The sequence below is a fragment of the Gymnogyps californianus genome, chromosome 1 (genome assembly GCF_018139145.2).
Source record: "Gymnogyps californianus isolate 813 chromosome 1, ASM1813914v2, whole genome shotgun sequence".
Taxonomy (NCBI): Eukaryota; Metazoa; Chordata; class Aves; order Accipitriformes; family Cathartidae; genus Gymnogyps; species Gymnogyps californianus.
In genome coordinates this window covers 201,822,354-201,845,470 of record NC_059471.1, presented here as the reverse complement: position 1 = coordinate 201,845,470, position 23,117 = coordinate 201,822,354, and the positions used below count along the sequence as shown (strand labels likewise).

General features: G+C 44.3%; 1 protein-coding gene across 1 annotated transcript in view; it reads right to left on the bottom strand.

The window, feature by feature from the left end:
- The window catches only part of CELSR1 (cadherin EGF LAG seven-pass G-type receptor 1), a 174,616-nt gene that overhangs the window by 64,613 nt on the left and 86,886 nt on the right, over window positions 1-23,117 (bottom strand). The window contains exons 3-5 of the mRNA XM_050899730.1: window positions 17,139-17,361; window positions 12,779-12,894; window positions 9,834-9,922 (exon numbers count right to left, since the gene is read on the bottom strand). Coding sequence (XP_050755687.1) covers window positions 9,834-9,922; window positions 12,779-12,894; window positions 17,139-17,361 — 428 coding nt within the window. The remainder of the gene's footprint in view (window positions 1-9,833; window positions 9,923-12,778; window positions 12,895-17,138; window positions 17,362-23,117) is intronic.

Genomic DNA, 23,117 nt, shown 5'->3' with positions numbered 1-23,117 from the left:
AAAATGCAACACTTGGCAGGTGCAACCATGCCCCGATGCAAGAGGTGCTCCCTGGCACAGGCTGTAATACCTAATACCTATCTTAATTGCCAACCACTTTTCCTGACCATTCAGATTAAGAAGTAAACGATACTGGATGGTGTCCTGGATACTTTCAGGGCAAAGTCTTTCACCTTGGGTCCAATGACTAAAAGTTATGCCTAGCTGGTGGCAGCTATGTGGCTTTTCTCCAAGGAGCTGGCAACCCCTATTCAGCTGCAGGCATGTGCCTGCCTCATAAATCACCCGCGGTGCTGGCAGCCTCGTTGTCAGGCTCGGCAGGGAGACTGAGAGCTGAGCAAACAAGGCTTTCATGCTGGAATGGGAGCCTCCTGCCCGATGGGCAGTGCGGCAGCGGGGCGGCACGGGGAAGCCTGTGCTGAGCCGCTGCATGATGCTCCTGTTTGCCCATAGGTCCTGGGGGGACGGGGAGCCACGAACCCAGAGCTTCTAACAAGAATTAGTCCCCTTTATAGGAGAGAAAGCAGTAATCAGTGTCATCCATGTCTTTTGACGCAGTTGTCACAATCTGAGTGTCACTAAAATGTTGATATCTGCCTTTTTTTTTTCCCCAAAGGCAAAGGGGCGAGATCAATTATCGGTCCTGAATAAAGAATAATTATATTTCCATAACAGGTGAATTTGCCATCATCAGAGAGGGTCTGTGTTTTCAGAAGGAAACGAGATAACCTATCTGTCAGCACCACAGGCACCCGGCGCAGGGGCACGTCTGTCATAGCCAGCAGGGCTTGTGCTCATCTCCGCAGCAGACCGTCACAGGTTGCTGTATTTCATGCCACCCTTTTCAAAACAAAGTGCTACATTAACCTCTCCCACACAGACCAGCACCACTCCCACTGCCTGTGACTGTCCGTGCCACTTGTGCTTATGCAAGGGGTTTGGATTAAAGGGCAGGTCCTGCCTGCCCACGGCAGGGGAACGCAAGTGGCCACTGAGCTTCCAGGTGCCCACGAGCACACCAGCATGCAGCCCCATAGGTCTTCACTTTTAGGGTACGGCTGTGTCACCCCTCCAGTGACTGGTGGCTGGATGAAATGTGGTCCCAGCCGGCTCTTGAGTGGGAGAACAGGGGTGGACCTGAGTTTTTAAAAGGTTTTTTGTGTTTTGCGTACACATCCTCAAGTCCTTCAGAAGTGCTCTGCCTCTGGGCACTGCTAGGCAGTTGCACGACACAGCCTCCTAGAATCAAAACACAGGCTCTAGTAAAACAAAGGCAGTGATGAATGTTAGAGATTTGCTATAAAGATAATGCTAAAGATAATTCTGCTAATGAATGGCAGGCATAACGCATGTAAGAGTATGAGAAAACGCAGGGGTTGTACAAGACTGAACCCAAGAGCTTATGCTTGCCATGCGGTCAGCTGAAGCAGGTGCTCTGTATGAGTAAGGCATGCTCCAGCAAGACACATCACTCGTCTAAGGTAAACTCATGACATCCTTGCTGCAGCGTGCAACTGCCCCCTCCACATCTGCTGGTGGGCCCTGGTGGCTGCTGTGCACTCCCCCTTCCCACCACCTCTGCAGCTGCCCCATGAGACTGCTGCTTCCCCTCTCATGTCTCTCTTGGGAGCTCGATGGGTTCATCGGGCTTTCTGTCAAGTCTGTACATTTACCCACCCTTCTCCTTTTGCTAGACCAGGAGCTGCCATTGGACTGGAGATCTGGAAGGCACCTGTGCAGAAAAGTCTTTCAAGCAAAGAAACTGGCTTGATTTTTCTGCTTTATTTAGAAAACGGGGACCCACCCCCCAAAAAAAACCCCCAACAAACCCCAAACCCAACAACCTTCCCTTTACATCTCCAAGTTTGCCAGGTAAATGTTGCAATTTTTATCTCAAGGCCTTTGCTCCTGTCCATTATAGAAAATCTTTATCCTGAAGTTGCTGAACACGAGGCCTGTTGTAAAGTGCTTCTTATTTCTTGCTTAAGTGTCATGGTTTAACCCTGGCAAGCATCTAAGCCCCATACAGCTGCTTGCTCACTCCCCCCCCAGCAGGATGGGGAAGAGAATCAGAAGGGTGAAAGTGGGAAAAATCATGGGTTGAGATAAAGACAGTTTAATAAGTAAAGCAAAAGCCACGCATACAAGCAAAGCAAAACATGGAATTCATTCAACACTTCCCATGGGCAGGCAGGTGTTCAGCCATCTCCAGGGAAGCAGGGCTCCATCATGCGTAACGGTTACTTGGGAAAACAAACGCCATAACTCCGAATGTCCCCCCTTCCTCCTTCTTCCCCACAGCTTTTATTGCTGATCACAACGTCATATGGCATGGGATACCCCTCTGGTCAGTTGGGGTCAGCTGTGCCAGCTGTGTCCCCCTCCCAACTTCTTGTGTGCCCCCAGCCTCCTCGCTGGTGGGGCAGTCTGAGGAGCAGAAAAGGCCTTGATGCTGTTTAAGCACTGCTCAGCATTAGCTAAAACATCCCTGTGTTATCAACATTGTATTGGTCACAAATCCAAAACATAGCACCATACCAGCTACTATGAAGAAAATTAACTCTATCCCAGCCAAAACCAGTACACTTGGACATGACAAAAATTGCACATGGAGATGGAGAGAGTGCATGGAGTGAAGGTGGGTGGTTTGGAACAGACCTGCAGATGCTTTTCATTTTATTTTAACACTAAGAGCATTGACAGATACTATCTTCCAATAGGTATACTCTCAATTTATACCTCTTCAGATATCTATATTCACAGAGCTCCCATACGACATTCCTCTTTCTGACCAACATATTGCCTGACTAACTACAGGAACAGCAGCAAATGAAGCCCTGACCTGGCCTGGGGCTGCTTTTTTCTTCCTGTCTTTTCCTCTACGACCCTGTCCCTCCTTCCACTTCATCCCCTGAGGCCTGAACAAGTGCAGATGGGATCTGTTCCTCTGTTGCAAGCAGCTTCATCCCAAGCCTACCTGAGCTGGCAGCAGTCCCAAATCCACTTCATCCTCAAGACCCTCAGCTGCCCCCAGCTCCGTCCGGAGCCCAGCAGGGCACACAAGCTCTGCCCAGCAGTGCTGGAGAGCCGCCACTCAGATCGCACGAGCAAATGGGGCTCACTGAGGTCTCCCCAGATACAAAGCTGGTTAGTTTTGCCCAGACGTATGCTACCTCCTGGCATCAACGGCCAGTCTGTGGGGCACTACTAGTGATCCACAGTATGGAGGATTTATGGATGCAGACTCAAAATGGTAAGCTCTGCTGGTGCCGTAGCACCAGGCCTGTTGTTGCTTCAGGACCAGCTTCGGCTGAGGAACCCACAGGCGAGGGAGAAAGCCGCCTTCCTGCCCACTCGCCCGTCAGCCAGAGCAAGCACAAGGGGAGAGCTGCAGCACGCACCCGAAGTACAGAAAATCAATTACAGTGCGGGACTTGGCACTGAAACAGAGGGTGTTTTGGCACCTGGAAACAGCTTTCAGCCGGTGGGTGAGGGATAGATCCTCCCCAGGAAGGAAAGGTACTGGCAAATCCTAGTGTGCGAGTGGGCTGAGAGCTAAATCTCTACAGCATTAGCTCAGTCTTCGGTGATACTCAAGCTCCAGCTTGCCCCAGATGAAGGCCAGTTAACTCAAGAGAAACCATCACTTACCACAGGCAGGAGATTTTTGAAAGCATATGGGAGTCTGATTTAGAGAAATGCACCTCCTGTGCTTTGAATTCACAACGCACCAAAGATCAGCCCTAAGCAGCCCTCATTTCTTTTAAGTTTATCTCTAACTGAAGAATTTGCCTGTTTTCTCCGGCAGCTGTCTTCGGGCTAAACGCAGGTCTGGGCTCTGCTGGGTGGGAAGCGCACAGATATGGAAAGCAGCAGGTCCCTGCTAACTGTAACCGTTGTGAAAGGGTGGGCTACTCCCAAGAAAGTCAAGCATCTGAAACAACAACCACGGCACTCTTCAGTCTAAAGATATGCAAGGAAGGAGTGAAAGAATGGCAGGTTACTATTGATTATCAAATATGAGAAGAAACCTTAGCCCAGTTATGGGAAAAGGGTAATGTTCGTCTTGAATATCTCATCCTAGGAGCTTGCAGGGTCAAGTGACCAGTACAGTGGAGACACTCTCCGAGGCACCCATCGTTTTACACCTCCTGACCATGGAGGAGGATCCCCCCCACACACACTGCCCGGCCGTACAGTCCTTACTTTTGTGAGTCATTCTGCGAGTCATTCAGGGATTTGCTCATCGCATCCCCCAGAATTACTGTACTGCACATCAGACACTCAGTGATAGCATGTTTCTCTGTTCTTCTCAGGTTTTCTGTCATTTAGGTAAAATTATCCTGTGCTCCCTTAAACAGATGCAGAAGGAGCTTCTGCCTACAGAACAATAACATCCTTAAGCGACTTTGATGTCATATAAGTATAAGTAACACATAAGATACACAGTATATAAATATACATGTACATGCCCTCTATAATTAAAGGAACATGTCCATACGCAAAACATTTTTATCTTGTGCCAAATGATGAATTCTACCCTGAGGTAATGAGTCAGGTAAAACATTAACATAAATTTGATGGTATATCTCAAATTCTGAACAAAATTGCATTTCTATCAGAAGTTTGGGAGAGTGACTTGAAGTTTTCACTTAATTAAAAACACCACTCACTATCAGGCTTATTAAAATCTCCTGTCCCAAGCACTGCCTACAATCATACATAATCCTGTATGTGCAATGAATGCTAGATAGTTCATGTGATATTACTGATACTGAGCATCGTTACCATCAAACATCCTGGTGGTTTTGCTCCTATTCCAAACAAATATCAGCATGGCTAAACCTTCTGACCATCACTCATGCTGGCAGGCTCAGGAGAGCCAAAGGATAAGGATCAAACTCCATCAGAGGCTGACTGCGCTCTCATCACGTGGAAAGGAAGCACATTACCAAGGTAAAGAGGGCAGTTCACATCACTGCTGTCCCTTACGCCAGCTATCCTGTGAATAAGCAGCAGGTTGTTTCTGCTATTTTTTATCAGTTTTATTTGCCAGGCTGAAATCTTCCCCCTCCTCCCACCCTTCCTTCCAAAATAATTTATAAAATCCCATTTCTTCTGAATTTCTTATCAATATATATGCCTCTTCAGAAAGCACGTCACATGCAGGTTACCTTTAATTTAATACCTCCCATTGATTTTAATGGCTGCAAGATCAGGATCCCAGAAGGTAACGTGTTTGAGCTAACAGGGTCAGCGAGTAGCTTTCCTCCCTGCCTTCCCCCCACTGTCAGCAAACATCTATAATGGCAAGTAACACTGCTAACAGGTAAACTGATACCTAGCTACTGGATAGCTGACAAGACTTTTAATATATAACTGAAACTAGAGAATGGTTATAAAACACTCCTAGTTCACTTCTGCTCTCTTATAGCTACTAATTCCTTCCCCTCAGTGTTTTTCCCTTCCAGAAATTCAATACAGAGCCAACACTTCCTTACTACAACATCCATGTGCTTCCCTTAGGCACTTCCACTCAAACCAAGTGTGTCAGCTGTTACCAGGGGAGGAAGCATCCATTTCCATCACTACACAGTAAATGAAACGACATTGCTTCCCTTCCTCCTCTGATACAATCTGTTTCATTACTGCAACGTTTTACTGTGCCTGCACATACCCGGATTTGTAATAAAGCATCAAATACGTGAGCTGATAGAGAACTGGATTGATTCTTCTCTGCAAACATGGTGGCACAAAGCCAGCTGTGGACTTACCTCTTACGAAGGAGGCTCCAGTGTTTGTCTCTAAGTGGCAGGGGATCCTCACGATATGGAGTTAATTATAAAACAACATTTTTCAACAACACTAAAGATAAATATTACCAAGCACATCACTTCTGAGCTGAGTACAGAAAATAATTTACAGGAATCGCTTCTACACTTACTTCTTATTTCATTATCGTTATTACCAAACTGGCTTTGCGCAGGGTGGCAGCATCACCAGGATGCCGCAGAACTGCGTGCTGCTTTCAGAAAACAGCTGCTGCAGAAGTCTCCCACCAGAGTTGCTTCCTGCATCCAAGTCACCCACTCCCGGAGTCCAAATTCCAGCGATGCTCAGCCAAATATCGTCCTCCACAGAGCTGGTGCCAAAGACCACTCAACCTTTGCTCGTATCCGACCACGATCAACTCGGATTGCAGGAACAGCTTTCAGAGCTGTGAAAACTCATCTATGAAAATTTGCTTTGGACTGAAGTGATTTAGATTATGTATCAAAGCCTGTTAGTCATTCTCCTCAAAAGCTAAAGATGAAAAATTAACCTCAGCTGTGATGAAATCTAATACTCCATATGTGAATTACAGCATTATCTGAAAGCTCCAAAGAAGACCGAACCCTTTTTTTTCTTGCTAGATGCTGTACAAATGCAGAAAGAAGAAAATAAACTGAACAGTTTCTAGCTGAGTTTTTAAAAAGATACTTTAAAGAAGCTTAACAAAAAACGGAACTGGGAAAGAAGGATGAAGCTAAGGAAGTACCTGACCCCAAACACTTGCTGTGAGCACAACAGGAAATTTTTGAATTGCTATTTATTTCAACCTGCATCACAACACGTCTCACATTTCCAAGGAAGGAGGAAAAGGTCCAGCTCGAAGAAGCCTGTCACTGCCCAAGGAGGCAGTGGTGGGTCGGAAGAGGACAGGCACAGCTGTAATGACCCCAGTAGTAGGATGAGCATCCTGGCAGCACTCAGCTGTAGGACTGTGAACAATAAGAAAAATTCAAAATGTCTGTATGGGTTTTGCTGTGCAAAAAAAGCACAGAATTGACACAGGAAGGGACTGATGAATGGACAGGCAAAGGTGATCATATTTATTAAATAAAGAAAACCTGCTGATGGAGCAAAAGGCAGATGGAGGCAAATGAAACTCAACATGAGTGAGGGATAAGAAAGAGCAGGTATAAATACCTCTTTAAGGATTTTTTAATGCAAGACATAGACAAATGAATAAAATGGATCTCTACGGGTATCTGGGATGATGGGTTATGCATTTCCCATGAACAGCATTGGGAAGAGATGTCTAAAAAGGAGCAAAGACCAGAAGCTCCCCAGGCAAAGAGCAGAATGGAAGAATGGGCAAGGAGCCCCGTGGGGATGCTGGTGGAGGCAGTCCCTGCAGCCCCGCCACCAGGGATGGGATGCTGCTGCAAAATGCCAGAGCAAGCCGGAGGCACAGAGGAGGGAGGGGAGTCCCGAAGGGGCTGAAGGTGGGGATCAAACATGAGCCGGAGACAGGGAGGAGGGAGACAGCTCAAGGGAGCTCTGCCTGCTCAGGAAGGCTGCGCAGTGTCTGAGGAGAGCAAAGGGGCTGAGTAGTGATGGGATGAGGACCCGACACTGCAGCAGGATTTTGGAAAGAGTGGAAGGATGCAGTACCTGCAAAATAATATGAGTGCATAATTCAAGCAAACTCTTGAGTTTTGGGTACTCTGTTATTCAAACATGTCTTAGTTGCATCAAGTTTAGACACAGCATCCCATTTATCTTGGCACAACTCAAATCCCTAAATTATCTCTGTCTTTTCAACCTCCTCACAGGAACCTTACTTCCAGCTTTGTTAAAACATGAAGTAGCCAAGGAACTGCTTTACAAACAAATACCAGCTGAGGCGAAGGCTTAACCCTGCTGCGGGGTGCGGCGGGCAGCCCAGCAGGCAGGCCTGCAGAGCTGCCTCTGGCTGCCACTGCCCTGCAGCGCCCAATCCTTCTTTCACTACCAGAGAGCTGGTGCAATATATGCAATTCTCAGACATGCTGGAAAGTCCTGAGAGCATGCTAAATACACATAGGTTAGCATATCTTACTTGTGCTGTTTACTCAATATTGTGAGCTCCCCTCTGCCAGCCCAAATTTAACCATTCTGGAATAAATACTGCTAAGGGGAAGGTGATGACCTCGGTTTCTAACACGGACAGCAAAGGACACAGTGCTGCTCTCCACACAGTGACCCTGTTTTTCATCACTTTTATGTCATGTGAGTGGCAAAGGCAGTGAAGTCAGTGGTGTTTCCCAGCACAGGCCCTCTGCTCTCCCTCTCTGCCCTGAGTTTCCTCCCATGCCGTGGGGACTGGCTCGTTCCTCTTTGAAAAACTGGGGCAGAAGAAGAAAATTATGACAGTGCACATGTGTTAACGACAGGAAAACACCAGCTGCTAACATAGCTCACCTACCAGTCTGCCTGAACAGCAGCAAGCCCTGAAAATGAGGCAGGGGTTTATTTTTAACATCCGTGTCAGATCTCTTTGCCTTTTAAAGAGCGTCCTGGGGCTGCCCGTGCCCCTTATCTGCTCGGCAGTGCTTCAGCGAGCCACTCCAGCGGCTGTCCCTGCAGCTGTGCCCTCCCCTCCTCATCCACCGAGGAGCCTGAAAGCTGGAGTGTCCCTCCGCTGCCTCAGCAAGTGCCGTTTACTCTGCTAAAGTGATTCACTAAGAAATAAGCAGACTGTGGAAACACGGCATAGTACAAACAGTGGCAGTTTGTAAGGAAGAGCCTCACAGTGTCCACAGACGCATGCATGGAGACACACCAAGTTTCGTTTCTATTTCTCTGTGCTCTGGATAGTAGAGAGTATATTAAGTATATTAAGTACAAAACCTATAAAATAAGTTTTAAAATTTTATTTTTTTATATAAAATAACTAAGAAAAAAGGTTTTTATTTCCTCAATAAAATATCCTTAGGCTAGGGGACCCTATCTAGGAGTCCAAGGAAAATTTTAATCCTCCCATTCAAACTGCCACACAAACTGTGATGAAAGGATGCAGCGCTGGGAAATAAAGAACTTGCTGATCATATTAATCCTTCATCTTCCATTCAGCTTCCTACACCAGTATCCTGTTTCCTTTTTAACAGCCAACAATGCTCCTCTATTTCCTTACGGGATCCCCCATAATGCTATCATGTCAGACTTAAAAGCAACGCTTCTCAGTAACTAAATGAATTCTCTAATTTTTGTTACAGATTATAGCAGAGCTCTGACATCTATCTGTAAACAGTGACACTGTACACCCTAAAAGCCCGCTTTTTGGTTCATCACGAAATGGCTGGTTTGCACAAAGCCCCTGCCTTTGGTTCACAGTGAACCTGCTCTTGACAGCTACCAAGGGCGCAGCTGTGGGACAGGGACCCCGGAGGCCACCTCTGAGTGCCACAGACTGTGTGCAGCGATGCTTTTTGCATTTCTCTTGCGTATCTTTTTATATAGCACACAAAAAAATGATTTAGTAAGACAGCCCTTGATTACTGAAAAATGTCAACCATTTAATAACCAAATTTTCCAAACCAGAGAAACTTGCACTAGCTAAACTTGTCATTTTACACAAGACAAGACAGCTATAGGGAAGAATTTTGCTTTGCTTCAGAAAATTCTGCAATAGTGGTTTGTAGTTACTACACTGAAGGCTCCTGCACACAATTCTTTAAAAAGATCCAAATCAGTGAATCAGTTGTTTTAGATACACTGACACTTGTGAGGGTTTAAGAACTGAAAACTAAAATAGTTCCAAGCACCTGAAGGTTTCCCTGGTAGTACTTCTGAAAAGGACGTACTAGGTCTGATTTTGCCTTCCTGAGACAAAATCCAAAAGCCCTCAGAGGGAATTTTTGTCCCACGCAAGGTGAGCAAGACCAGTACCGTTTGTGCAGAGCTGTAGCAATGTGCTTGGTTAAATAAATAAAATTCAGGTCACCTGCATACATCAGGTCAGAGCTAGATGACCCATGCCTCTATTACTTTACAAATAATAGGGTTATCACCAACACAATTAGTCTTACCTTATTGTAGTACTGCACCTGGACCGAGTGCCACTGTCCATCGCTGACCCCTCCCGGAACGAATGGTGCCACTGTAGTGGTTGTCTCCCCTGCAAGGGCAGGCAGAAGGGAAAAAATAAGTCAACATCACTGCAAACTCCTCTCTGCACTAAACCAAAACACAGAGACCCTCATTGGGCACAGGATGCGGCCGTCTTACTTCATCATGGAGGAATTTGGGTTTTTGTCCTGCGAGACAGTAAATATCGCCAGTTTAACGGAATTATTTTGGTGCACAAATACAAAAATAGCTTCTGGCACATTGGGGTGAATGATGTTATTTTTTATTATGCTTCTGCAGAGCACAGTAGCAGATGCATTGGGTAGATACAGCTACTGCTGAAGTGGTCAACTGAGGAAAAATGTACATGAATTTTTCTGCCAAAAGCAGCGCTTTGAGGTTTTTTTAATAGGATGAGTATCGTGCCGGGATATTTTGTCAGGGAAGGGAAGCCTACTCCTTGTCAGAGCTGAGAAAGTGAAATCCAAAAGCACTCTAGTATAAAATCCATGGTAACCTTGGTCCCAGCAAAATTCTACCAGTGATTAATGAAATTATTGGCAGCCTTTCAGTATTTAAATCTGAAACAAGTCGTTGCCATTGCAATTGGAAAGCTGAAGCTTTTAAGCCAGGTCTGAGTCAGCAGAACCAGCTCAGTAACCAGGCATATGTGTTCCGAGGTAGCAGCAAAATAAACATTCGTGATCAAAGTACATAAAAGGCCTGGCATGGAGAAGGGATTGCTAGGTTTCGACTTTTTTTTTTCTTTCTCTTTCTTTGTTTTTTTTTTAACAGTTGGAAAATTCTACATAATAAACCACAGGAAAAATAACTCCCTCCCGTAAGCTAACAAAGGTCATAGTATTGTTGAGCTTAAAATGTACTTTCAACTCTCTATTTGCAACAAATACTTTACCTTGTGTGAAGTATTATTGCCATGTCCCCTACTCTCCTTTAACTCCCATCCTATATACTTCTGTTATTTAAACAATACAGATTTCAGCTTAGCATGTTTGACATCTTGCTGTGATGTTTTTTACCATTTAGTGATAAAAAATCTGCGGTAAAAATTGGGCTTTTTATTCAGCTAGTAAAGTTCTGCAAAAGGAGGATCACCGGTCTCCAATCCTTTTGCTTTGCTTTCTGTGAAAAAGTTGTTGCGACAGGTAAAACAGTCAGATCAAATGTCCAAAACTTGTACTGTTCGTTAAAAGCCACTTAAAACTATAAAACATAAACCATTCTCCTTCCAAAGAAAATACCATTTGTAATATACAGGACCAGACCTGCTCTCAGGTGCAGCAGTGCAAATCTAAATTTAGTTTCATGTATTTTAAAGGAGTTCCTCCACATTTAAATGCATATAAGTGCAAGTAGAATTTTTTTTTTCTCATTCATCCTCAGGGTGCCTTGCAAGCAATTTGATTCAAGTTTAGACAGGCGGAGCAGAGCTACAGAAGAAAGCACATCTCTCCAACTGCAGCATGTTATTTCATTACACTAATACATTCAAAAGCCTGCCTTAAAATCTAATTTGGACAACTTCGAGGTAATAAAGGGGAAATGAAACCGGATATCTTCAACCCAAAGGGCCCAGATATGCACTTAAGCATCACTGGTAAAGGGATGGGGTCACATAGGATTCACCATGGGGTCTGAGGGCAGCGACCGTCACTGGTGATGAGTGTGCAACACCAACCTGGGCTGTGCCTCTGCTGCTACTGCTTTACTGTTTGCAATGTCTCACTTTTCACAAAAATAAAATAAGAGTTGACTAGAGCCCACATGTCTATCCTGAATACAGATAATGGGAAATAACAGGATTATTTCCTTAGTTACGTGCCCAGTACAGAGGTACAAACGTCTCACTTGACCTACACGTAACCCCACTTGACCCACACGACAACAGCCCTTCCCAGATGTTTGTTTCTGTCCCAATGGAAAACATGCCCTAAACCTGTGACAACTAGAGGTTGTCTGCCCTGCTGAGATTCAGTCATGGCAATTAGCACAGCTGGGCATGAGTTTTTGGATGAAACTTGGGCTTTTTTAACTCAGTAAACACCCCTCTGCTGAGGCTGGAATGGCCAGGGTTTGTTCTGATCACACTTTCGTCAGGAAGAGCTTTGCCACTGCCAGGACTGATTTTCTCTCTCCTGGGAGAAGGCCATGGTGGCAGGGATACATGCCACCCTGAGCTTCGCTTGTCGGCCTTGCCCTCTCTCTGCTCCCAGAAGCACCAAAAGACACTGGCTGTGTCCTAGTGCAGAAAGCAAGCAAATGCGAAAGCTTCCGTTTCTTGTTTTCTAGCCCACCATAGCAATGAGTGGGCAGCTAAGTTCTCCTAAAATCGTTGTTGTTTACGGCTTCTTCCAAGAGGAGGTGCTTCTACAGTGCAAAAGTGCATTCCAGCGCTAGCATTGCTTGTTACCAATCCCTAATGAACTGCAGGCATTTTTCACTTGTCTGCTAGCCTTTCCTTTGGCTCGCGTGTATTTTTTAGATAACATTTACACACCTAGTTTCACTGATGGTGTAGTGTAAAAATGTGTAAACACATGATGTTTATCACAGTGTGATAAAATGAAGTCTCATTTAAGCAAACATTGGCTCGGAGGCCAACTTCCAGGCTAGCGCCAATCTTTATAGTAGTCATAAACTCCGGCTTTTATAACTGATATGTTGACAAGCTCCTGCCTATGACAGCAAGTGTAACCACCACAAACCGCTACAATCTGGAGTACTCTGCAACACCCAGCATCAGTTGTTCACTGTACAACGTCAGCCAGTTACTCAATTAATGAGGCAGCAAATAGCCATATAAAATCATTAAAGTGCATTTCCAAATGGCTTGAGAGGATCTCCTGACCACAAGCAGAAACGCTCGACTCGAGCGAGACCTCACCTGCAGAGAACGTGAGCTGTATCTGCTCCTCAATGATCTCCAAGGCAATGAAGTCGTGCTTCTCATTAAAACGCCCGTTGTAGAGGAGGAGAGCGTTCCTCTCCCTGGTTGCAAACCTAGAACACAGAGACAAGGGATTAGTTCGTGCTTAATGGCTCATGAATTAAAGGCTGACGGTCAAGTTGCCCAGAAGAAAGACGACATTGTATTTAGCAGAAAAGCAAGCCTTTGAATCTTTCTTCAGACAGAAAAAATTATAAAATTGAGGAATCAGCCGCAGGATAAACCTACTCTTTCACAATCGACAGAGGCAAGCAAGATGAAAAGTACAGAAATCTACTCTGCAGAGGTCTGCTGTGGATGCTGACCCTCACAAAGGGTAAAATTAGGCAGACGCATGATGCAGCATGAGTATCTGACACTCGCCAAACAGTAGCACTTACTACACTTTGCAAACAGTCCAAAAGCTAGAAAGCATTTTCACATCAAAGGCGGAATGCCTGCTGCCTGCTTGCTGTCTAAATGCTACAGGGTACAAGGAGAGTCATCAACTGATTAAAAAGACCTGATGGGGAGGCAAGGGGAAAAGGAAGATAAGAGTTACTTTAATAATGCCATGTAGACAATCAGGGTTCATCAATCAACAGGTCAGTCAATTGGAGGAAGGAAAATAAACACTTAAATGATTCCACTAAATCAGCGCCAATGGGTATTTTTTGGTTTTATTTTTCTTGTGCTTCTAATATGGGATGTATCACACCTTTCCTGCAGAAAAAGAGGTGACCCTACTTTTAAAGAAGTCTGGGTTTTTTGTCAGCACAGAACTTTCTTTGCAAATTTCTGTGTGCTGTGTGCATTTTATAATTTTTAATTGAATCGTGTTATCTTTGGGGATTTACACACAGCTTTCATCTACTTAGAAAGGTAAAAAAATTATTACACTTTACATAAACATTTTTACAAAGATTAATATTATATAAAGAGAGAAAGAGAGAGAAACCATGGGAATTTCTTGTGTTTCCAAATGGCAGCATAGTTTGATTTTGTATCTTGAACTTCAGGAAATATGCCTGATTTAAATTAACCCACTTTTCCTACAAATGAATCAAATGCTGAACACAGCTAATGAAGACTGCCTTCCACGGACAGAAGAAATGATTCTTGTGCCTGTCATGTCACATCTACTAGCAAGACTCTCATGCGATGCAACAAAATCTGCATTCAGAGAATGTGAAAGAAGCAGTATTTTAGAACATCAAGGTCTGGTATTTGAAATACAAAATTTCAAAACCAAAGAATATTTTTTAACAAAAGTTGTTTGTCAGACATATGCATGTTGTGGATCACACCGAGTAGAGACCTTTCAGAACCAGGAGCCTGAATTCGAGCTACAGGGAAATCAGAATTTTTTTTCCATACATATTTTAATATTTTTGAAGGAGAATGAATTGTTCTGGTTCAAAAAACAGAAGTCAAAATTTTGACATTTCCAATAAAATACAAACTCCAAAGAATATCCATTATAGTCCACCAAAAGATTATATTACTGTTTTGATTCCTTTTAATCAGTTTTGAAATATATCTTTATTTCTAAATTTATTTACCATAATATAAAGCAATATTATAGCAGTAAAAGACAAACTAAATGAATTAACACAATACCGTTGAAATGTTTCAATATTATCAAAACACTGATAGTTTTCACTTTTCACCATCAAACATTTCATCCAAAGGAATACAGTTGCTGTAAAACATTTCCCAAGACTGTATTCTTCCGTGGACAACTGCTTCATCAAAACATTTTGATCAGATCTATCCAGAATACATACGAGCAAAAAAAATGAGAATAATATTAGTGATGCTTCTTTAGTGGGCAGAAAGACTTAGTTCGATTAGGAACGACAGGAACCTTAGTTCTGTTTGAATATATTTTTCTGATATGGTTACAATTCTCTACCACAATTTTAATTATTGAACTATTATTTATTAAAATTTTAAATTATTAAGCTATTTTTTATATTTCTTTACTCTGTGTGTCTCAGTTCCATTCTTTGCCACTAGTCAAAAGCATCTTTTGTATCATACTAATAGTTAAAGCACTACTGCTTTTGAACTTGTCTGGTTATCACCAGCTGGGAAAAAAAATACTGTTTTTTAATAAAAGGGATATTTTTAATCTCAGGACATAGGAAATAAAAGACACTTTCTTAGAGAATTTTGAATAAATAGTGAGAAAACCTCTCTACTAACAGTGTCTCTTAGAGTGAAGGAGTAGCAAGTGTTGGAAGGAAGCAAGGAAGACATATAATGTTGGGAGCAGAAAGAGATGCCAGGTCAGTAACCTAAACACTTTTTTTAAAAAATCACATTTTAGTTATGAGACTGGACAATGCAAATATCCTGTTCTTTGCCAGGAGCGGGTCATGAGTCACTTGAGGCTGAGGGAAGCTAGACACCCTGGGATTTTACAAATGCTCCCAAATCACAAAATACGTATTGGCAAAACATTGTCTAGTCAAACTGCTAATTCTTGCTTATCCTCACATAATATTTTCCCCCTGCACTGAAGGATAACAAAAGCCAAAGAAATAACAAGGGTAAATAAAAGTGAACTTCAGGCATGAAAAGCTAAATGTGTCGTTATCCCAGACAGTGTGGGATGAACCCCATGATGGTTTAGACTTTTTATAATCACACTGAATGGACTGAGCACTGTTTAGCTCATGACTAAATAAGCCATCTTGGTTTTAAAGATGGTGAAGAAACCCTGGTGTAAGCACCACCTTGCTACAGTAGTTTGCTGTTGCTCAATAACCCCTACACAGAGCATCTGAGTCACTTTAACTTGAAGCACCCTACACGTCAAAGATCTCTTCCTGAAAGCCTGAAAAATGACACCACATGGCTGAGGGGACAAGCCAAGGGTAGTGCAGGTCATTTATGCTGGCAGCCAGCCCAGACCGCTCCTTTGTTTGCACTCACTGTAGGTCTGACAAGTCCAACAGAGCCTTTTGCTCCTCAGCTTTTCCATGTACTTAGATCTGATGCTCTAAAACAATCTTCACAGGCACATCTCTTGCCTGCCTCAGCTCACGTGCAAATCGTGCCTGCACTTTCTGATTTAACCAAAATGTCAAGATTCCATAAAATTTCAAACCTTGGGATTAAGGCAGATGAAGGATAAAATGGAAAGAAGCTGCCTGGCTCCTGACAGATTTAAAACACCAGGTAACTGCTGGGTGCTGGATAGGACGTGTGCCTGGTGGTGTCCTCCCTGAGCACTTTCTCTGGACAGACACACAAACATGTCTGTCCTTGTTGCTGTTGTTATACCTATCAACAAATCCCCAGCCTTGCCCTCTGGGGTCGGGGCTAACACATTTTGTGCTATTTACTCACAGTCAACTGTGAGGGAGAACCAAAGGTCGATCCTGACCGGATAAACCACGGGAAAGCTGCAAACCCATTCCCTCTCCAGAGAGAAGGCCTGGGTGCGCACCTGGAGCTCTAGCTCCATGGCAGGCAAGTCCTATGCCTGACCCAAGAAGTCTTCTTCAGAAGAGGGTTTTTTCCCCTGGGATGTGTGAGCCAAGGGAGGAGAGCCCTGGTCCATGCAGTATGGCTGCCACCATTGCTCCCCTCGCCTCCCTGAGTGCCCCCAAGGGAAAAGTGACCGCCAGCCCAGGAGAAGACTGTCCAACGTGCGGATGTCAGGGCAGATGGGATGGGGATGAGGCTGGTGGTGCCTGGCAGCTGGGATGGGACCAGAAGCAGGAGCCGGGTGTGAAGGCCAAGAGGAGCAAGGCGAGGAGCCGGGACAGTTGGGGTTGTCCCAAGCCCAAGGCTGGGAACTAACAGAGAGTGAGGACCTGAGGAGGGCCTGTGCTCAGCCATGGCCTGACGAGACGGGGTCCTCTCACAGGCTGGGAAACAGGAGAGGGGGAGAGCGCTCCCAAACAAGCAGCATGAACGGGTCGGCTCTGCAGCTGGCCTGGAAGTCAGGAGGCCAGAGGCCCAACTAGAAAAAGTGGCAAACCCACCACTCACCCTTGCGCCTCTCTGGCCGAGGACTGATGAGAGGCGGCCAGAGAGGCCCCACTGTCCCCTCTCCCTGCACCATCGCCCCACATTGCAGCAGAGGAAGGTCGGGAGTTAGCACCTCAGCGGCACCCTCAGCAGGGCAGAAAATCAAATGCTTTCAAATAACACAACTGCACCCCACTTGCAGGAGTCACTGTCAGAAATCCCCCAAGTGACCTCTACACGTAGGTAATTCGGTTGGTGACAATATTTAACAAACACTCCCCAAGCTCAAGCAGAGAAGCCACCAGACACAGGGCCCTTCCCCACCGGGACTTACATGAGGGAGACGGTGAAGTGGAAGCGCTGCCGCAGCCCTTTGAAGGTGATGAAGGACTGTGGTGGGAAGCTCCTGGTCGTCATCTCGCAGTATGGCCGCTCATATTCGCCCGGGGGGCACTCGCACTTGAAGCCCCCAATCAGCAGGTTCACGCAGGTTCCTCCGTTCTTACACACCCCCGGAGCACAGCGGCCAGAGCGCGCGTTCACCTCGCAGTACTCTCCTGCAAGGGGAGAAGCAGACGTCAGGGAAGGTGACACCTCACCCCAGCAGCAAGCTGTGACACTCAGCTACCAAGTGTTTCTGCTAAAGGTTAAGCTGCTTCCAAACTTCTGCACCCGACCCCCTCTGCAATCGAGGTATGAGCCTGTAATGGCAGGGGGGTAAGGATGCTGCATCATCTTTCAAGTCTGAATTTGCAGGGGGGTGCAGGATATGATTTGCTGAGCAACCCTCTTGCAAATATCCAACAATGTTGGCCTCGGTTTTCAGATTCCTTGGCCGCTTCCAGACCCGGTGATAAATATAAAGCTGGTCACAGACAGAGCTATATGACAGGAGGTAACACCACCAGTTAAAAACTTGCACGCTGCCTGTCAACCAAAATATGTGTAAATTGTTCCAGTGTTTCACTGTGGGTTGGAAATTGTGTAAACAGATAAACAGATAAGTGTTTGCACTTCGCCTTGAGTGGAATTTGGCTTTGCTGCCCATGGCGGTGGCAGGGCATGGCTGAGCTCGCGACAACCCTCGTGAAACGTTTATAGGAAGAATAAGCAGGGTGCTGATGACATATGTATTGCTTCCACCTTTTCCCATGCATTCATCCTGCAGGTGACAGCCATTTTCTGAACCCTTCATAGATGGGCGCAGTAACTCTCCACAGAAGTTACAGATTCTGCGTGCCACTTGCTAAAGCTGTTTTCCCCCCCAAATGCTTCATCTTTATTCAACTCCAAAGTCTGTATTAAGATGTGTTAAACACAATAATAAAGAATGAGGTGTCTTGCTTTGTATGTACGCCGTAATTTTTCCTGTGTTTGCCCAAAATCTGAGAGTGAATCACAATTTAAAAAAAATAAGGTACAGAGGATATTCACTTTAAAAAATCTGCTGCGGTTGGGACAAAAGCAGCTGCTGAATTAATCATTGTACAGAGAGCTAAACCCGCTATGTGAGTTAATTAGTTAACATTTATGTTTTGGCATGTTTCTTCCTAAGGTATAAAGCGTGTTCAGATCCCGCACATAAAACTGTTCAGAGAAACTGAAGATGGCATGTATAGTTGAATTTTACCCAGTAACAATGTCTGACAAATAAACGTAGAGCAAAACTACTCAACACAGCCAGCTGAAGGAATACATTTCCAACAGTTTGATATTTGCATGATTTGCTACCAGATTATACAATTACATTAATTCAAGCACAGTTAAAACCGTGCAAATCATAGAATGGTTTGGGTTGGAAGGGACCTTAAAGATCATCTAGTATGCATTCCTGGAGGAAAGTAAAAGCATCAGGAGCTGTGGGCAGTGACTCACAAACAAAGGCAAATTAAAACGGAAAGTTTTGCTCCAGTCGCTGCCCCTGCAGCCCTGCGCCCACAGGTTCCCACGCCAAAGCTGCCCATGTTGGGCAGCAGGCTGCAGCCAGCAGTGTTGCCGCATCCAGACCTGGATCTGCACCTCTTTTCTACGCCAGGCTGTAAACTGCAACGGTTTGCAGCCGGTTTCGCCACTGCCCCAGGGGCAGTGATCTCTGAGACAAGGTGAGGTGGACAGCCTGGCCGTTTCGGCTCTCCAGCTTTGCTGCCTTTCTCCTCTCGCGTCTACATCACATGCCTTTCAGGCAGGTATGATGTATGCCAGCAAAAGGCAGGAGCAAATACAAGAGTGCCATGATCATGCAGTCAGCCAAATGCATGCCCCATTCAGGTAGGCTCAGCTCCGGAGGACGGACCTCCGGTCCTGCTCTGTGCTCCCCGTGACGAGCAGAGCCATCGTATAACTGCCTCCCGACGAACGCATTTGTGGGTATCTCCTGGCAAACAATATAGTGGGGTGTTTCAGTATATTTAAAAAGGATGTAACACAAAGCACAAGGGAGCTGACATATCTCTCTCTAATAATAATTCTCACAGTTAACAAATTATGAAATATGTCTTTCCCGTCATCCTAGAGGGAGTGCAATCCAAAACCTCTGAAGTAATAAACCACATAGCCGAGAGTTCAACTTGAAGCCTGTGCTTAGAGCTTTTCTGATTCAGCACTGATGTTCCTATATTCTCACTTTAACATATTAAGATGAAATGCTGTGAAAACCACTTGATAAGTATCTTCCTGTTTCCATTTATCAACTGTGAGTATCAGGCAAGATTATTTGAATACACCTTCCTTAATACTTTAAAATGCTCTACAATGTGTTTCTTTTGGGAGAAATTGTATATATCATCCAAGACAGAAAATTCCCTCAGTGTATTGGATATGCCAAACACAGTGCACACACATATTAGATGCTCTAAGAGGACACTACAGAAAGCACTTCTTGATGATCCACTGCATAAGCACAGCCAACCCCCCTTAACGCACATCTTGTGTACCAAAACTCTAAAAAAAATGGAAAAACACAATTCCTGTAGAAAGACTAAACATAGGTTTGTCGCTTTAAAAAAGTAGTAGGATATTTTGTGAAATAACTCTCCAACTGAGAGAGGAATGTAATCTTCAAGGCTTTCTGAAAACAGAATGATATATTTGGCAAAAGCAAACAACGTGCAGGCTTGAATACACAGGGAGAAAAAGGAGCGAGCTAAAAGGAGAGATTCCTGGCACTGTCGCATGCTGTGGAAATGCCATGGCAATACGGAGGCGAAATATAAAAGCCTAAGCTGGAAGTCATTGATGGTTCTGTATTAATTCTGTGATATAACAAGAATGTACAGACCATTTGTTTAGACACCTATAGAGGCATAAAACTATTTAAGAGAAAAAAAGCTTACAGAAAAGTTCTATTGAATTATGTTTATTACTGCTTTTCATTATAATGCTTAAAGAAGTAATTTAAAAGGATGTCGTTCAACTTTAAATAAGATCCTTTGTCCTATATTCATTCAGCTGTAGCATCACTGACGTCCCAGTTACTAAAATTATTCTGAATTCTCTTTAGTCTGTAACGTAAATGAGAACTGCATTTGATGCATATTCTTTGATCTTGAATTTTCATATCTTATGTATATTTACCAAAATATATTAAAATAGTGGTTTGAAATCTCTACAGTAACTCCAAGACATCACTGTGCTTCAAGACTCAAAAGCCTACCAAGAAACTCGATAAATCCTTAACTACCCTTTTTTCCAAAAGTGCCTGGAATTATTTACAAACAGGGCATTTTTGGCTTTATGGAGCAGCCATCTGAGCAAGTATCCGAAGCAGGGTTTTGATCAGGATTGGCAACAGAACACACCTTTGCGTCGCTCTTGGGTTTGTCACTTCCAAGGGCGGCCACCTTATCCTGGACACATTGCCGTCCCACAGCACTGTCCTGTGGGAGCTTTGAGGCATGGCCTGAAAAGCATCCTCAAAATTTGAACCGAAGCCTGCATGGACTTGAAGGACGAGCTGGCTGCTGGCTGGAGCCAGAGTCGGAAGGCCCTAAGGGAAGAGCTACTTGAGGAGCTGAAAAGGAAGGGATCTGCATCCACCGGCCTTCAGGATGAAAAGCGCCTGTGTGCCTGCTCGCAGCTGAAGGTCGGAGGGCTGGGACACGCTGTTGGAGGGGATGTCTTGCAGTCCGGTGGAAAAAAACAGTACAGAAGGAGGGAGAGCTGCTGTGCAGCGAGGGTCTGGAGGGGCTCGGGTGATAAGAGCACAGCCCAGATAGCCACCGCACACAGCCTGGGGTCGGTCTGCGACGCTGGCAATGCTGGCATGACTCACCCCCTCACCCAGCCCGTGAAACTCCCCTTCGCTCCTCACGGCATTTCCTTGGCTAATATAATTTCATTTTTCACACTGGCTAGCATTTTAGGAATCACTTAAAAAACTAGTTACATATCACAACTCTGCGAAATCCAAGCAGGAGACATGAACCTTAGTCCCTCCAGCTGCTAAATCTAAAGCATGCACTGTCAGATAACACAGACCGCGGCTGCCTGTTATCTGTCGGCAGATTCCTGGGCTTTGAAAAAATCCTGGCCCTAGCCAGCAAACGGTTTCCTGTTACAGGACAGTAGCTGATCTTATAGGCTCTCAATTAATATTGATGACTCTTAAAGCTACGAGTCCTGTGGCTTTTACATAGCCCTCTATGTAGTGCTTCCCGGTTTTAAAGCCCTTGAGATCACAACATGATAGTTGCTTTCGACACTGCTTCCTACTCGCAGCCATCCTGTCTTTAATAGATCTCTTCTTCAGTTTTAGGACTAACTTTACAAAGATGTTAATCATAAAATTTCTCTTATTAACTTTATGTAAGTGAGGACACCACAGTATCAGGTGTAACTTAAGAAGAACAGGCAAAGCAAGAGACTGGCTAGAAGATTTGGTCTTCCTCTGACCGATTCCAAGTAAAGTAATGGAAGCGTTTAATGAATAAACAATAAATGATGACAAAAAAGTGAAAAGAAACAAAAATAAGCTATCTGAAAAATGAAAAAATAATCTCACAATTGCAAATACCTTGTGAGCTGAACATTATGGGTTTCAAACAGCACACTGGTGTGCATCAGTGAGCCAGTCTTTGCAGAAATCTGCCTGTGGTTTTGCTGGTGAGTTGCTTGACCTTACGACATACAACGTATAATGTTGGAAAGCTTGCTGGAAACAACATGATGGCACTGGAATAAATACAGAATTACTCTACACTTCAGGTTACTGCAATGTGTTTCCACAATATCCCCGTTTAGGGTCTAGTCCTCAAAAATTTGTACTATCCTCTGATTGTTTTCAACTGAAATACTACATTAAATATATATTTACATGAAGCAGCAGACCTGCACTGATGTTCTTGTTTCCTTTTTTCCAGTTTCCCTAGACACATGATAATTTTTCACTCAGTATCTGTAATGGTTTGACTTGAACTGATTCTTCTCTCCTTTCCTCCATCCTGTCATTTGCTCTAGATACATATTAATCATCTTCTCCATGTTTGTATTTGCTTCACCAGAATGGAAAGCATTTTGAGAAGCTGATTTAAGCAGCCAGACTAAAATGATGTACTTTAAAGTGGAAAGGAGAAACAAGAGGAAATAGGGCAAAAGGAGAAACAAGAAGAAATAGGGCAACTAAATTCTTCAAAGAATTCCCATTGACCCATTGCCCTAATAAAGAACCAACTATCATTAAAAATGTATTTGCTATCTTGCACATTATGGGAAAATCAATCCTCTTTTTCCTCTAGTAACTAAACCACTACTAACCTTAAATGACAATCAGCACTAAACCAATCAGTGCACTAAGAAGGTTGTTAAAAACAAATTAGCTGCAGAATCAGCCTGGAAATCTCTATTGGGACAAGAGATAAAGAGGATGGGATCCAACGCACCCACTTCAGGGGTGGTTTCACCATAGTTTAGGCTGAGTGGGAGTTACCATAGTCCCCTCCTTTCCCCAAACACGTTGCACTTTCCTCCCCCTCGCTTGCGTTCGTATTCATGTAATCCTGCAGTTGACTGATTTGTGGAGCTCAGATGGCAAAACACTATTCATTTCTTTATTGTAGGGTTAGTGATCTTCTGATTAGGTCCCTCCTAGGACTGATGGGATGAATAGCATAGCAGGCACAAGGGAAGGAGGCAGGACCACGTACCCAGGAATAAGAATGAAGGAATGGTCTTAGAAAGGTTTAACTGTTATGGAAATACAGCTTTAAGCCATTTTAGATGGCTCAAGTCTGAGTGTAGTGGCTCATGCCTGACTTAGGTGAACAGGATCAACACCTTCAGTAGATACCCACCTCTCTGCACTGACTGTGCATGGATA